The sequence below is a fragment of the Stylophora pistillata genome, chromosome 4 (assembly GCF_964205215.1).
Source record: "Stylophora pistillata chromosome 4, jaStyPist1.2, whole genome shotgun sequence".
NCBI classification, from domain to species: domain Eukaryota; kingdom Metazoa; phylum Cnidaria; class Anthozoa; order Scleractinia; family Pocilloporidae; genus Stylophora; species Stylophora pistillata.
In genome coordinates this window covers 14,380,877-14,394,876 of record NC_142522.1, presented here as the reverse complement: position 1 = coordinate 14,394,876, position 14,000 = coordinate 14,380,877, and the positions used below count along the sequence as shown (strand labels likewise).

The following is a 14,000-nucleotide window of genomic DNA, read 5'->3' as shown; positions in this document are numbered from 1 at the left end:
AATCAGCCCGTGACCTACAGACCATGTTGAATCAGGATCTGGACAGGCTAGCTCAGTGGCTCTACGAGCATAAACTTACACTAAATATCTCGAAGTCTAAATTCATGCTCATTGGCGGTCCAAGGAAACTTAACACCTTAGAAGAATTCACATTAATAATCAAGGAGAAGGAGTTAGACAGAGTCAATTCGTTCAAGTATCTGGGCGTAATTATCAATGAGAATCTGACTTGGACTGATCACGTGGATTACATTAAGACCAAAGTGTCTCAGAGGCTTGGCGTTTTACAGAGAATAAAACATCTTATGCCAAGAAATACAAGGGAACTCTTTGTAAAAGCCATGGTGCTGCCAATCCTTGATTATGCTGATGTGACTTGGGGGGATAAATCCAACACCACTCTGATGAACAAGATCCAATTACTCCAGAATAAAGCAGCTAAATTAATTTTAGATATGCCAAAGCATTCATCAGCAACAGAAGCTCTTGATCTACTTGGTTGGGATACATTGGAAAAAAGACGAAGATCTCATCGTCTATTTTTGGTTTTTAAGTCCTTGAATGGACTAATTGATTGGAATTTTAATTTTAATCATTTTAAAGACATGCATGATTATAACACTCGTTTTAATAACAACATTTGTAAACCACAATCAAAGCGTACATGGGGTCAGCATCGGTTTGTTTGTCATGCAGTAGATGACTGGAACGCTCTCCCAGACGGCATTAGGGACATTTCCGATTTTTCAGTTTTTAGACGTCTTGTTAAAAATATGTAGTCTCTTCTATTGATTATGCCCTTTTATCCTTTTCTTGATAACCATATTTATATTTTCTGTTATCCTTACGTTAGATTTATGCAGGGCCTCACTGAAAACCACACTTTGTGACGTGGGCTCCCTGTCAAAAGATCTTACTTACCTGTTGCTGAGAACATTAGATGTAAACATCGCCAAATGATACAATATTTGATTTTTGAGCTTCGTTCGCGAATTGCCCCTGTGAAAAGTAGAGATCGGCCCGCAGAGATTTTTATTATAACCAACTAGGTGGGTAGTTTCAGTTCCAGAATCGGTGTACTTTGAGAGAAATTCAGATAAACGTTTTTCCTGTTTTACCCCACAACAAAAATAACCGAAACTGTATCGGGTTAAATATTCTATTAGTGTGTTCACATTCACTCCCAGGGAAAATTAAATGTATCGAAGTGAAGACGAGTGATGTCACTATCTATGGTAAAAGTACCAATTTGTAATGTATTTTGCTTGAGATAGGGAAATAAACATTTTACACTATTTTGCGATGTTTTTTGTATCAATATGAGGCCCCACGCCTCGAACAAGCGGCCGTTGTTACCATGGCAACAAGAGTGCTGCAACCTTTAAAAAGGGCATTGTTGTGCATCCCCCCTGAGTGCCTAACTGCAGCGAAGATTTGAAGGGGGTTGAAATTTTTCATTTCCCCAAGATGTGTTATTCTTACAGAGTTCTTAAAAAGGGAAATTGAATGAGATGTAATAGCTTATCATGAAAGGGACGTACACCACATTGCCTTAAAACTGTTATAATATAAACTTATTGCCTGAGTTTATCGAGAAATGAACTTTTATCTTTTAGATCTCGATTGTCCTAAAATCCTAAAAAGAAAAAACCCAATCCCTGCACAATAGTGTGAATTTAAATGTAATTGGTTAATTTCAACTAAAGAATATTACCTGTGGTTTGTTGCCCTATTTCTCTTGCAACTTTAGATTTAACATTTCTATGCATGATTAATTATTTATACTCCACTAGTTCCATCTTTTGGTCTTGACCTAGTAACTTCTTACAACTCAAGCTCCACAAGTCTGTTTTCTTGAAGGAATTGTCGGTGAACTCCATATGAAAAAAAATGAAGCTATTGTGAAGCAATTACTCATGGGAAGTGGAAACACTCTTCAGTGCTCAAGAAGACTTACATTATAACCGCCTCCTGGTTAGCTAAATGGATAAAGCGCTGGACTGTTGTGCGGGAGGTCGAGGGTTCGAGCCCCGGCCGGACCAACACTCATGGTCTTAAAATAATTGAGAAGAATATGCTTCCTTTCTATAACATCAAGAAATGGTTAGATATTCTAGTCTTCTCGGATAGGGACGAATAAATGGAGGTCCCGTCTCCTACAGGGTTAGGGGTAGGAGACGTTAATTTCCCACGCACGAGATTACTGTGTGATGGATGTCCTCCCCTGGGGTGGGATGGGCGGGTTAGGATTGATTGTAAAGCGCTGTTGATCTGTCATTGTAAATAGCGCTCTATAAGTGATAAATTGTAATTGTAATTATATCAGCTTAACAGCTTCAAAAATGTCGTCTTTTATTATGCCTTCAGATGTTAAATTTCTTTATCTAAATTAAAGTCTTTGGTTTGCAAGAAGTTTAGATTTTTCGTGGTTGTTTATTCACTCTTTTTCAATTTCTTTTTGAATTCCCTGCTTCTTACGCCACACGATGCTTCATTCACCAGCTCCATCTCTCGCTCCTGATGTGTTCACCGCTCACGGTATGAACCCCACAGGTTTAGTATTGCAATGGAGACACGTGACAGAGAAATATTTTCAAGGACAACCAGTTGGTTATCGTATCTCTTATCATCCATCTGGTGTGGAAAGGGAAATAAACTGTGTGAGTGTGGCCATCCCGTTGAATACAACAACACTGACCAACCTAACTGTTTATACCATGTATGTCATAAATGTATCAGCGGTGAGCTCTGGAGGAATAGGACCTGCAAACACAATAAAGGCCCTAACAAACGCCGAAGGTACAATAAATTTGCTTTCTCTAATAGAAAAAAGATAAGCTATTCTCCTTAGAAAAGAGGAGGTTTTCCTTATATTTCTTTTTTTAACCTTTGTCACCTATAGATTCTACGCTATTTAAAAAAAAAAAATTCAAAAGGGGGTGGGGGCATCAACTACTCTTGATCAGTTCCTCTGTTTTTATTTGCAATGGGCAAGAAGTTAATCTTCTCAATGTCAACATTTTCTCTTTTAGCCCCTTTTCGCGCTCCTGGAAAAGTATTTGCCCACAGTTCTAGTTGCACGGCTGTGATAGTATTATGGCGTCACCTGTCAGAGGAGGAATTTCAAGGACAACCCATTGGTTATAACATTACATATTACTCAGTCGATTTGGAGAGCGATGTGAATTTTGTGAGAGTAAACTTCACTACAAATAGCACAACATTGACCAACCTGGCTGTTTACACCCTGTATGTTATTAATGTATCAGCGGTGAGCTCCGGAGGAACGGGACCTGTAAACACAGCAAGGGCTCGAACAGGCGCAGCAGGTAGGGATGGATGTCAAGTGCCATAGAGGAAAAGTTAGGAGAACAAAGCACAGCATAACGTAAAAGTGTGCATAGAAAAAAACATATACTAAGATGAAGGAAGACATCAAATAAAGTCACCTTAGTGGCTTCATATGTTTTTACATCTGAAACCACTAAACGATAGAATTTGTCGACGTAATAATAGGTCATCCCAAATTTGTCAAGTGTTCGCTGATTTTTTGAACATCAATTAAAACATGTTTTACTCATGGTAAAGCCATTGACATATACTTATCGAACTTGAAGAAGGGAAAGAAGTTGTACCATTTTAAATTTAGGAAAGGCGCAAAAACCCCCTTGCACACGGACCCTCATAGCTATAAAGAATTTATGACCAATTTGCTACATTTTCTTCGCAGATGACATTTCTCTAAATTATTGTAACAATAGTACTCGAATTAGAAGTTTAGAATGTACACAATGATAAACAAGAGGATTGTGTATGACTTTGAATATTCTGCCTTCCCCTGATATTTAGATATTTTTAATGTCAGATTTGTTTTAAAGTGCCCATAATGTCAAAAAATGTTTTTCGCTCATCTAATTCTACATTTCACCAAATGAACTTCTGCGAAAAAAATTTTCGATTTGGATAAAACGCAATTTTTTTATAATTTTTTTAAAGACATTCAAATTTGCCGCCATTTTGGTCCACCATTCGCACCAGTCTTCCTCGGTTTAAAGGGAGTCGTGACGTAGGTTCAGGAACACGTGATTTTGGGTCGTGACTTATCTGAGTTGAAAAAAAGTGGGAATTTGCTTCAGAGTGGTCACAATATCGTAAGCTCACAATATCGTAAACAACCCGCACTCGACCAGTGCATTTATATGCACTTTAAGGTCAAGTGAGGTTCCTGAATCTACGTCACAGACATCAGTCACGTGGTCATTTTGAGCACGTTATTCTTGTGATCAGCGGCAGGGGTCGACCGCAAGAAAATAGAATTTTGAACTTTGTAAAAATTCGTAAAACTGTACGATGGAGTCGACTACCAGGAGAATATTTCCAAGGAAAACCAATTGGTTATAATATAACTTATTATCCAATTGATTCAAAGAGTAGTGTAACGTTTGTAACTGTGCACTACACTGTAAATAGCACAAAACTCTCCAACCTGACGGTCTTTACAATGTATGTCATTAATGTGTCGGCGGTAAGTTCTGGAGGAAAAGGACCTGCAGATACAGCAATGGCCCGAACAGGTGCAGAAGGTATCGATGCCCCAGTGCATATAAATACCTTATATAACTTTCTTCCTTTAAATAAGAAAGATCTTGATAACACTAACCTATGAACGTGCTAAGAGTGAGAAAACGCTTACTCTCTGGAAAATTCCTGGCCTGACATGTGTTTTAACATTTTGAGTCTTTTTCTTTGATCAGTTTTAATTTGTTTTTGTGTTAAACTGTTCATGGGGTATTAGCATCCAGCATTTCCTTTCAACCCTACAGTTAACATCAGTGACTCGGTGTCTGTAATGTTCTTTCTTTTAGCCCCCTTACAAGCTCCTGACTTGGTAACCGCCTACAATTCCAGTTCCACGAGTCTCTTAATAAAATGGAGTCACCTATCACTGGAACATTTCCAAGGGGAACCGATTGGTTACAATATCACGTATCAATCAATGGATGTAGAAGGAGGAATTCATTTTGTGCAAGTGAACCACACAACAAATACCACGACACTTAACAACCTGACTATTTATACCATGTACGTAATTAACGTATCAGCGGTGAGCAGTGGAGGAAGGGGACCTGCAAACATAGCAAAAGCTCGAACAGATGCCGAAGGTGTTGTAGCCTTACACTTGAGTATCAAGAACCAAAAAAATTTTTTCCACCAATAGAAAAACTAGGCTTCGTCAATTCTATAAAGTCGCAGACATATATTTACATTTCTCTCAAAAGTCTTTGAAGTTTGGCTTGTTTCCATTCTTCATTTTGTTTGTCACTTCAGCGAATTATTTGAAAATCAGATTAAGTTTGGTAGGCTGAGAAACACGGTGTCGTTATTCCAAATGTCGACAGAGATGGCCACCGTTATAGTTGAAGTAATTCCTATTGTCATAAAGAGGAATTGCATCATACACCTGATTACCACTTACAGTGGCAATATATTATCAATCTGTCAGCGATGAGTTCAGAAGGAATTGGACCCGTAAAAACAGCAAACGCTCAAACAGATGCAGAAGGTATGGGTGTCTTCAAACTTAGGTTAGGCGTTTGATGATGCAACATTAAGCAACACAACGTTTTTCTAGAGAGAAGGCTCCTTTAGATTCTTAAAGCTAACCCAATTTGAGTAGTGTCTAAGCAAACATTTGAATGGGTTGCTCCCTTTTGATTTATTTTTCCACCTTTTTTTCGGATTAAGGTCTCGGGTAAGCTTTTTAAATGTTTCAAATACTGTTACGGTTTTACTTTGGCACCTTTTCGTCATGCAAATTTCGTGGAAATGGCACCGTTTTCAGGAAGGTTAATAGACATTCAACTGATTCGCCAATTTATTATCGATAAGTTTCCGTCATATCATAATAACATATTGTCTCCGGCCGGGGCTCGAACCCAGACCACGCGGGGTCGAGCGCACTCACCATGACGCCACCGCGCCTCCCTCAATTTACAGTGCCTTTGTTGAAAAAAGTTTTAAGACTATGATGTTCTTCTTAATCTTATTCTTATTTATAGCTCCATTTAGAGCCCCTGACTCGGTAGCCGCACAAAATCTAAGCTCTTCAAGTCTAGTGGTACGATGGAGTCACCTGCCAGAGAAACATTTTCAAGGAGAACCCATTGGTTACATTATAAGTTACCACACAGTTAATTTGAATTATGATAAAAAAGCTGTTTGGGAAAACGTCACGAGGAATGCCACAACACTGACCAACCTGACTGCTTATACCATGTACGTCATGAATGTGTCAGCAGTAAGCTCTAGAGGAATAGGACCTGCGAAGACAGCGATGGCTCGCACAAACGCAGAAGGTACTTTAGTTCCTCATCAATAAAATCTGAATTATACCTTTTTCTTAATGACAAAAAATAAACGCTGCATCTCAGCAGTAGACCAAACGAATAAAGATTATCCTGAGCCATGAACGAAAAAATGTATTTTTTGTTCCTAGTTAATAAGTCTACTTGTTACGATTTGTGACTTTGAAAAATACAATTTAATGTCAATTTTTAATCGTCTTCAGCACCTGTTCGTGCTCCTGGCTTTGTAACCGCCCACAGCTTGGGTTCCATGGGTCTGATAGTCAAATGGAGTCACGTTGCGGAAGGAGATTTTCAAGGAGAAGTTATTGGCTACAAGATTAAATATTATCCACTTAATTTAAAGTTAAAAACAAGTTATGTGAGCGTAAGCTACACCAACAATACCACAGTACTGGCCAACTTGACAGTTTATACTGTGTATGTCGTTAATGTGTCAGCATTGAGTTCCGGAGGAATAGGACCTGCAAGAACTGTGAAGGCCCGAACAGATGCAAGGGGTACGAAAGTTTATAACATCGTTAATAGCTTTTGATATCTCTAAAGAATTGAAAAGCTGCGGGGAAGATTAAGCCGCTAATTACCTTAACGTGCACTAAATCACTTCTTTCATCGACGAAAGGGATGATATTACTATTGAGTTCTCATTTCGACCCGACGAGAACTTGGTTTCTTTGCTGACGGTAGCCGTTTGAAAGAAAAATGTTTCATATGTTCGGGAAGGGGTCCGACGTTAATTTCAATTTACGCTTCGTTTGCTCTTATTTTTTTTATCACACCTTGGTCGTCAAAAGCGTATATAATGCAAAACACATACTCCACATTCAAAAGAAAAAAGCGCTTACTTACTTTCGACTGTAAAAACTTTTTTGTTACCTGAACTGATGAAACAGGATGTCATTGTTCTTTGAAAAAATTATTTTAGATAAACATTGAATTACTTCTGTCACTTATCGGAAACTTTTTTCTTTGTGACAATTTATTTTGGTAACGTATACCTAGGTTTCACTTTGGTTTACTGCTGATGTTTAATATTTTTAATGTGTCAACGTATATCAATCGATTATATAATTTTCTCGGTTTTCCCAACAGATGGAAAAGGTAAGGATGCCTTTTAAGAAGTTTTAGCTATATGATCGTGCTACAGAAACCGAAGACAACCTTTTCCAGAAGAAAAAAAAACATTTTAGTTTGAAATAGGTACATGAAAGCTTATATGAATTAGGAAGCCACATCCCGTTATATTCTTGCTGACTTGTATTTTCTCCGCCTAACCACCAATCTTCCCCTAAATTGCTTTAGTCAGGATGTTTCCTTTCACTTGTCTGGGAAAATGGTGTTAAGTCGCTGATAATCTTTTTAATCTCATTGTTATTTTCCCAGCTCCACTCAAAGCTCCCCACTTGGTAACCGCATACAACTTCGGCCCCGCAATTCTTGTTGTTAAATGGCGTCTCCTGCTGGAGAAGGATTTTCAAGGACAGCCCATTGGTTACCGAATCACTTATTACGCAGAAGAGTCAGAGAATGACACAAAATTTATGCGTGTAAACTACACAACAAATACCACAACACTGACGAACCTGACTGTCTATACCATGTATGTCATTCAAGTGTCAGCGATAAGCTCTGGAGGAATGGGACCTGCGAGGATAGCAAGGGTTCGAACAGATGCAAGAGGTACCTAAATTTCCTGACCAAACAATTTCTGTCAGGATTTGTCAAGTGACAACTGTAAGGCCTTTTCGTCATCGATGGAAGGAGGAATTATTTTCGCTACCAAGTATGAATTAAAATGGACGTATTCCTCTGCCTTCGATAATTGCTACGATTTAGTTTAAAATCTTATAGAATGAGAATATCAGGAGCCGCCCGTCAGTCGGCATGTTGTAAATTTACACGGCGTGAATTTCTTCAACAATAATCTTGGGTCTGTTCTTTTTTTTTTTTTTTTTTTTTTTTTTCAGCCCCTCTTCGTGCCCCTGGCTTGGTAGTTGCCCTCAGTTTTAGTTCTACGAGTCTCATAGTAAAGTGGACTCATCTGCAAAGGAAAAACTTCCAAGGAGAACCAGTTGGTTACGAAATTAACTACCACTCAACACTGAGTCCAGTGTCCATTATCAATTCTGTGAGTGTAAACTATACAACGAATACCACAATACTGACCAACTTGGCTGTTTATACAAGGTACGTCATTGCTGTGTCAGCGGTGAGCTCTGGAGGGATAGGACCTGCGAGCACAATAAAGGCACGAACAGAAGCAGGAGGTATAGTAGCTTCCTAACAATAGTTTTTCCTCAAGTATCTTTCAAGTAACACAAATAAATCTTTCGCCTTAAAAATAGATCGAGGTACTCTTGATAACTCTAAGTCATAGGAAAAAATTAATACATACACCCGTTTTCAAAAACGTATGTACATTACATATATATAACTATTCTTTTCTCATAAAAAAGGTGATAGGCTATGCATGTATATTTTATATCAAAGGAAAAGTAATCTTTTTACTATTGTGCGAAGGTGAACCATAATATTTGGAAAATTTTGACAGCAGCTATTGTACTTCCTTTTATCCTATCATTTATTCTGTTAACAACTTTTAATGGGAAAGAAAAAGGTATTTATACTTCATTTATAGTATATATTTTTTAAAAGCTATGTTTTTAAAAACGGGTGTTTATATATTTACTTACTCTTAACGTGGTTTAAATCTAAGAGAAAAAATATTTCGTTTAGCTCCTCTCCGGGCTCCTGTCTACATAACCGCACACAACTCCAGTTCTACAAGTTTGTTGGTCAAGTGGACCCGCCTACCAGGGGAAGATTTTCGTGGTCGACCCATTGGCTACGATATTGTTTACTACCCTGCTGAAGGGGACAGTGATATCAATTTTGTGAGTGTGAACCACACAACAAATACCACAACACTGACTAACCTGACTGTTTACACCATGTATGTCATTAATGTGTCAGCGGTGAGCTCTGGAGGAGTAGGACCTGCTAACACAGTAAAGGCTCCAACAGATGTAAAAGGTACCGAATCCTCCCTTTCTTGATTTATTTATTACTAACAATAGGCAAATGAAATGGATAGAGGGAGACTTTTCCTTAATAAGTATTGTAAAAAGAAAATGTTTTTGATCCTCGAAAATTGAAGTTCAGCAACGATCAATCTTTCTGACGTCAATGTTTTCCTCTTTCAGCCCCGGTTCGAGCTCCTGGCTTGGTTACTGCTCACAAATCAAGTTCCATTAGTCTTATAGTAAAGTGGAGTCATCTGCTCAGGAAAGAATTTCAAGGAAAACCAATTGGTTACAAAATTAGCTATCATTCTGTTAGTCCAATGTCAAACATCAATTGTGTGAGAGTAAGTTACGAGACGAATACCACAATACTGACCAACCTGTCTGTTTACACCATGTATGCCATTAATGTGTCAGCGGTGAGCTCTGGAGGAGTAGGACCTGCAAACGCAACAAATGTCCAAACAGATGCAGGCGGTAGGAAAATTAAAGAACAGCATTTTCTTAGTTCCATTTAACCCCTAAAAAAGGAAAAACTTTCTGGAAAGATGAACATAGCAGTTCGTGAACTTGCACCTATGGTTAAACTTCTTTCATCAATTAAAATCGGTGGAATTCAATCTTCTGGGGCTTTTTCGCGTGCTATGAATTTCGTTTCTGAATTACAAGTAGACGTTGTATAGTACAATGTTTATCTATATTTATGGAGAAATCCGATGAAAACTTAAATGCGTTCCTTTTGTTTTGCAGTGAAAATTTTCGAATGCTTTCTGTAATTTGCAGTCAGTGCGTTTTCTATATGCCTAAGAAAAATATGCCAAATTTTGCATCAGTAATTAAGAAGACATCGTCTTCTATGCTCACTAACATAAGTTGTCATTCGATACATATCCCCACGAAACTTATTGATGTTTTTTTTTTTTTTAAGCTCCATCCAGAGCTTCTGACCTGGTAACTGCATGTAACTCCAGCTCCACAAGTCTTGTGGTGAACTGGCGTCACCTGCCGGAAAAACTGTTTCAAGGAAAACCTATTGGTTACAAGATCACCTTTCATACAGTTGAATTAGAGAAGGATGTTAATTATGTGAGAGTTAACTACACAACAAATACGACAACATTAAACAACTTGACAGTTTATACCATGTATATCATTTACGTGTCAGCAGTGAGCTCTGGAGGAATAGGACCAGCAAATTCAGCGAGGGCTCGAACAGACGCAGAAGGTACTTAAGAATCAATAAAACTTATGTTCTCTTATATAAAAAATATACTATGTGCAATACTAAAGAGAATTTTGCGCGGAAATTCCCGCATATCAAGATCCTCTTGGGTCTTTGTTTAGTGACGATTAAGACTATTTCCTTTTCTGTGAACTGTAAGTGTTAAGGTACCCTTTCAATACTTTTGAGCTATGAGCATATAGCATATTAAAAGTTCCAGGTGTATTTAGGCAAATTTGAAGTTAATTTTTTTATTTTTGGTTTGGTCGTAACCTCACTTTCTTCACTTTCTCAGCTCCTTTAAGGGCTCCTGACTCTATGGTCGCCTACAACCGCAGTACAACGAGTCTTGAGGTAAAATGGCGTCATCTGCCAGAGCACTACTTTCAAGGAATACCAATTTCTTACACTATCATTTACTATCCCGCTAAAGTGGAGAGTGATATCAATTTTGTGACTGTGAACTTTACGACAAATACCACAACACTGACCAACCTGACTGTTTACACCATGTATGTCATCAATGTGTCAGCGGTGAGCTCTGGAGGAATAGGACCTGCAAACACAGTAAAGGCCCGAACAGGCGCTGAAGGTGAGATGGTTGATTGGTAAGGACCCCAGAAAAGTGAGCAACAACAAAAGAAACACTTTGATTACATCCTTGTCATACAGAAGAGGACATATGCATCTGATATGCATCTGATTGCACATCCCTTTGTGCTTTGAAACGCACTTACGGGCACTTGGAAGGAACCTAAGCCAACTTTTTGGAACCTTACCCAAATCCTCGTAGAGATAGATAGTTTGGAAAATAGACACAAAGATTAATAACGGAGGGGTAATCCTAAGGTTCTCGGCTGATGCTTCAGGTTGTCTCAGCTATTAATTTCTTAGCAAATCACCTAGTTCTGCAGTTTCTAAAAGATCTCACCAAGAGAAACATTTATTTAACAGGTTGCTTATAAGTATCATAAGACGTTTTTTTGCCGATTTCACCGTCCCTGGGTCCGTCGGTAAATTGGGAACAAAATTAGTAGTAGTATTTTTCTCTATTTTTCAGTTCCCTCTGTTGCACCTGGTCAAGTTTTGGTGACTGCGAAGAGTTCCACAAGCTTGTATGTTTCCTGGACTGCTGTACCCGCTCAAGAATATCGCCACGGAAAGATGTACATGCACAAGATTTATATCAGTCTGGCCACTCAGCCGAGCAGTTACATCAATATATATTTCGCGTTTAATCCAGTCGAATACAACATTAGTAACCTTTGTGTTTACACGCTGTATGTCGTTCGTGTTTCGGCGGTGAATGAGGCAGGCGAGGGACCGAAAAGTAAAGCTGTTACAACAAGAACCCTAGAAGGCGGTGAGTTTATTCCTATCAGTAGCAAAGAGATGCATTTTAATAAATCTGTTGGTTCATCAGTAACTCGCATCTGCGTTATTATTATTATATCATTATTATTATTGTATCCATTTCTCTAGTGCCCAGTGCTCCCCCAATGAATTTAAGTTTGGTTCGTAGCAACTCTTGGTCCATCGTCGTGGAATGGAAACCAGTCCCTGAGGGACATGAGAATGGTGTGATCAAAGGATACAGGCTGGTTTATTGTCCAAAGGATTCCGGGAATTCTATGTCCGTGGCTGATGAATCAATTTATTCCGAGAATATTGCTGTACTCTCCGGATTGGACTTTGACACTTTGTACTTAATACGAGTGGCTGCTTTCACAAGAGTTGGTTCTGGATATTTCTCGGGATCAATCGAAGTGAGAACAAAAATGTGTAAGTGGAGCTCCATTACTTCCTTTAGCAACCCTAAAACTCCAGTTCGACCACATGGTCTAAAATTTCAAAGTAATTTGGATATATCAACAAAGTTGAAATGGTAAATTGGCCACCGTAATGATTACAAAAGCTGACGGTTCGAGCGTTAGCCCTTCGTCGGAGCGAATAGAGGAATTGTGGGTTGTGTGTGCTTTTAAAGGCAGAAAATGGAGCTACGTTATTGGTGGGTGCATGGCAACGAGAAAAACATGAATAAATTACTGGAATGAAAAGCGTTCATTGATCCCTGTGGGATTGAGACTGCCGGTTTGAAAGATGAGCTTTTGTTCAAGATTTTTACGGCTTTCCGTGCCACCTAAGTGCAAGGAAAGACCGCAGATTGCCATATGTTGCTTAGAATGATTAGGTAAATTAAAATGTCTAGCGACTGGTTTAGATGTGTCCTTGTTTAGATGTGTCCACAATTCCTCTATTCGCTCTGACGAAGGGCTAACGCTCGAAACGTCAGCTTTTGTAATCATTACGGTGGCCAATTTACCATTTCAACTTTGTTGATATATCCAAATTATTTCGTTACTCCCACCGACGCAGCCCCAAACAGTTTCTTTCGAAACTATCAGCCTTTATTCATTAAAATTTCAAAGGCCTGGATAAACTGAAGAAGGGGTGATAAACGCCAGAGGGTTTGGGTGGCTTTCCCATACGACAGATGAAGCTAGCTAGCTCACCTTTGTTTATATATTCGTTGCTTGATTCATCCAGTATATATTTGGTCTTAGCCACCATCCTCCTTTCCAACGATCAACGTTCTTTAATTTTGTAGTTGACCCATGTGAGAACATATTATGTTCAAATGGAGGGACATGTATCCTGACGCCCAAATCCTACACCAATGCAAGCAAGCCTTGCATATGCAAAGAACGGTTTGTCGGAAGATTCTGCGATACTTATCTTGCCGGTAAGGACAGAGTAACAACCTTCACATTCAGATTTCAGCATTTTCGAAAGTATTGTTTCTCCATAGCGCGAGAATCATTAGAATTCTCAAAATTTTTTCCTTAGAGCGTTTATGTCGAAGCCCCATCGTAAAGCTACCAAGTTTGTCACCAAATGTGACCTCCGCCCTAACTGTGCATCGAACCAGTCAGCTTGTAATTTCTTCAGAAGTTAGTCTTGACTGTGAACTTTCGTACGAGACAGTATTCAACTGGAAAGTGTACGATCTGCGTTCGCAATCTCGTGAGCATCCAGTTCTTTTAAGATATGGCGGAACTTCGGAATTTCTCATAAAACGAGGCAAGCTACGAGTGGGTATCTACCTGGTGCGGCTGAAAGTTAAAATGGTGGGAACGCAAGTGTTTGGTTTTCGTGAAGGCTACATCCGGGTCATTGAAAGTCCATTAGTTGCGCACATAGTCGGCGGAACGAAAGTGCAAAGAGGATTCAATAAAACCTTGGTGTTCAATGCATCCTTGTCACGTGACCCTGATTCCTTCAATGCTTCTCGCGGTAAGTTGTTCAAGATCACTAGTTTGCTCTGACTACGAAGTAAGGCTGAACCTATTTGATTTTATTAATCTACTGTGTCGGCCATCTTATCCATTC

The 14,000-nt window shown here is 38.9% G+C and overlaps 1 protein-coding gene across 1 annotated transcript in view; it reads left to right on the top strand.

The window, feature by feature from the left end:
* LOC148732563 (uncharacterized) overlaps positions 1-14,000 on the top strand; it is a 41,132-nt gene that overhangs the window by 16,316 nt on the left and 10,816 nt on the right. Inside the window, exons 11-22 of the mRNA XM_088757860.1 lie at positions 2,503-2,799; positions 3,033-3,329; positions 4,866-5,162; positions 6,060-6,172; positions 7,862-8,045; positions 9,102-9,398; positions 10,317-10,613; positions 10,906-11,202; positions 11,671-11,973; positions 12,093-12,392; positions 13,219-13,353; positions 13,458-13,904. Coding sequence (XP_088613986.1) covers positions 2,503-2,799; positions 3,033-3,329; positions 4,866-5,162; positions 6,060-6,172; positions 7,862-8,045; positions 9,102-9,398; positions 10,317-10,613; positions 10,906-11,202; positions 11,671-11,973; positions 12,093-12,392; positions 13,219-13,353; positions 13,458-13,904 — 3,264 coding nt within the window. The remainder of the gene's footprint in view (positions 1-2,502; positions 2,800-3,032; positions 3,330-4,865; positions 5,163-6,059; positions 6,173-7,861; positions 8,046-9,101; positions 9,399-10,316; positions 10,614-10,905; positions 11,203-11,670; positions 11,974-12,092; positions 12,393-13,218; positions 13,354-13,457; positions 13,905-14,000) is intronic.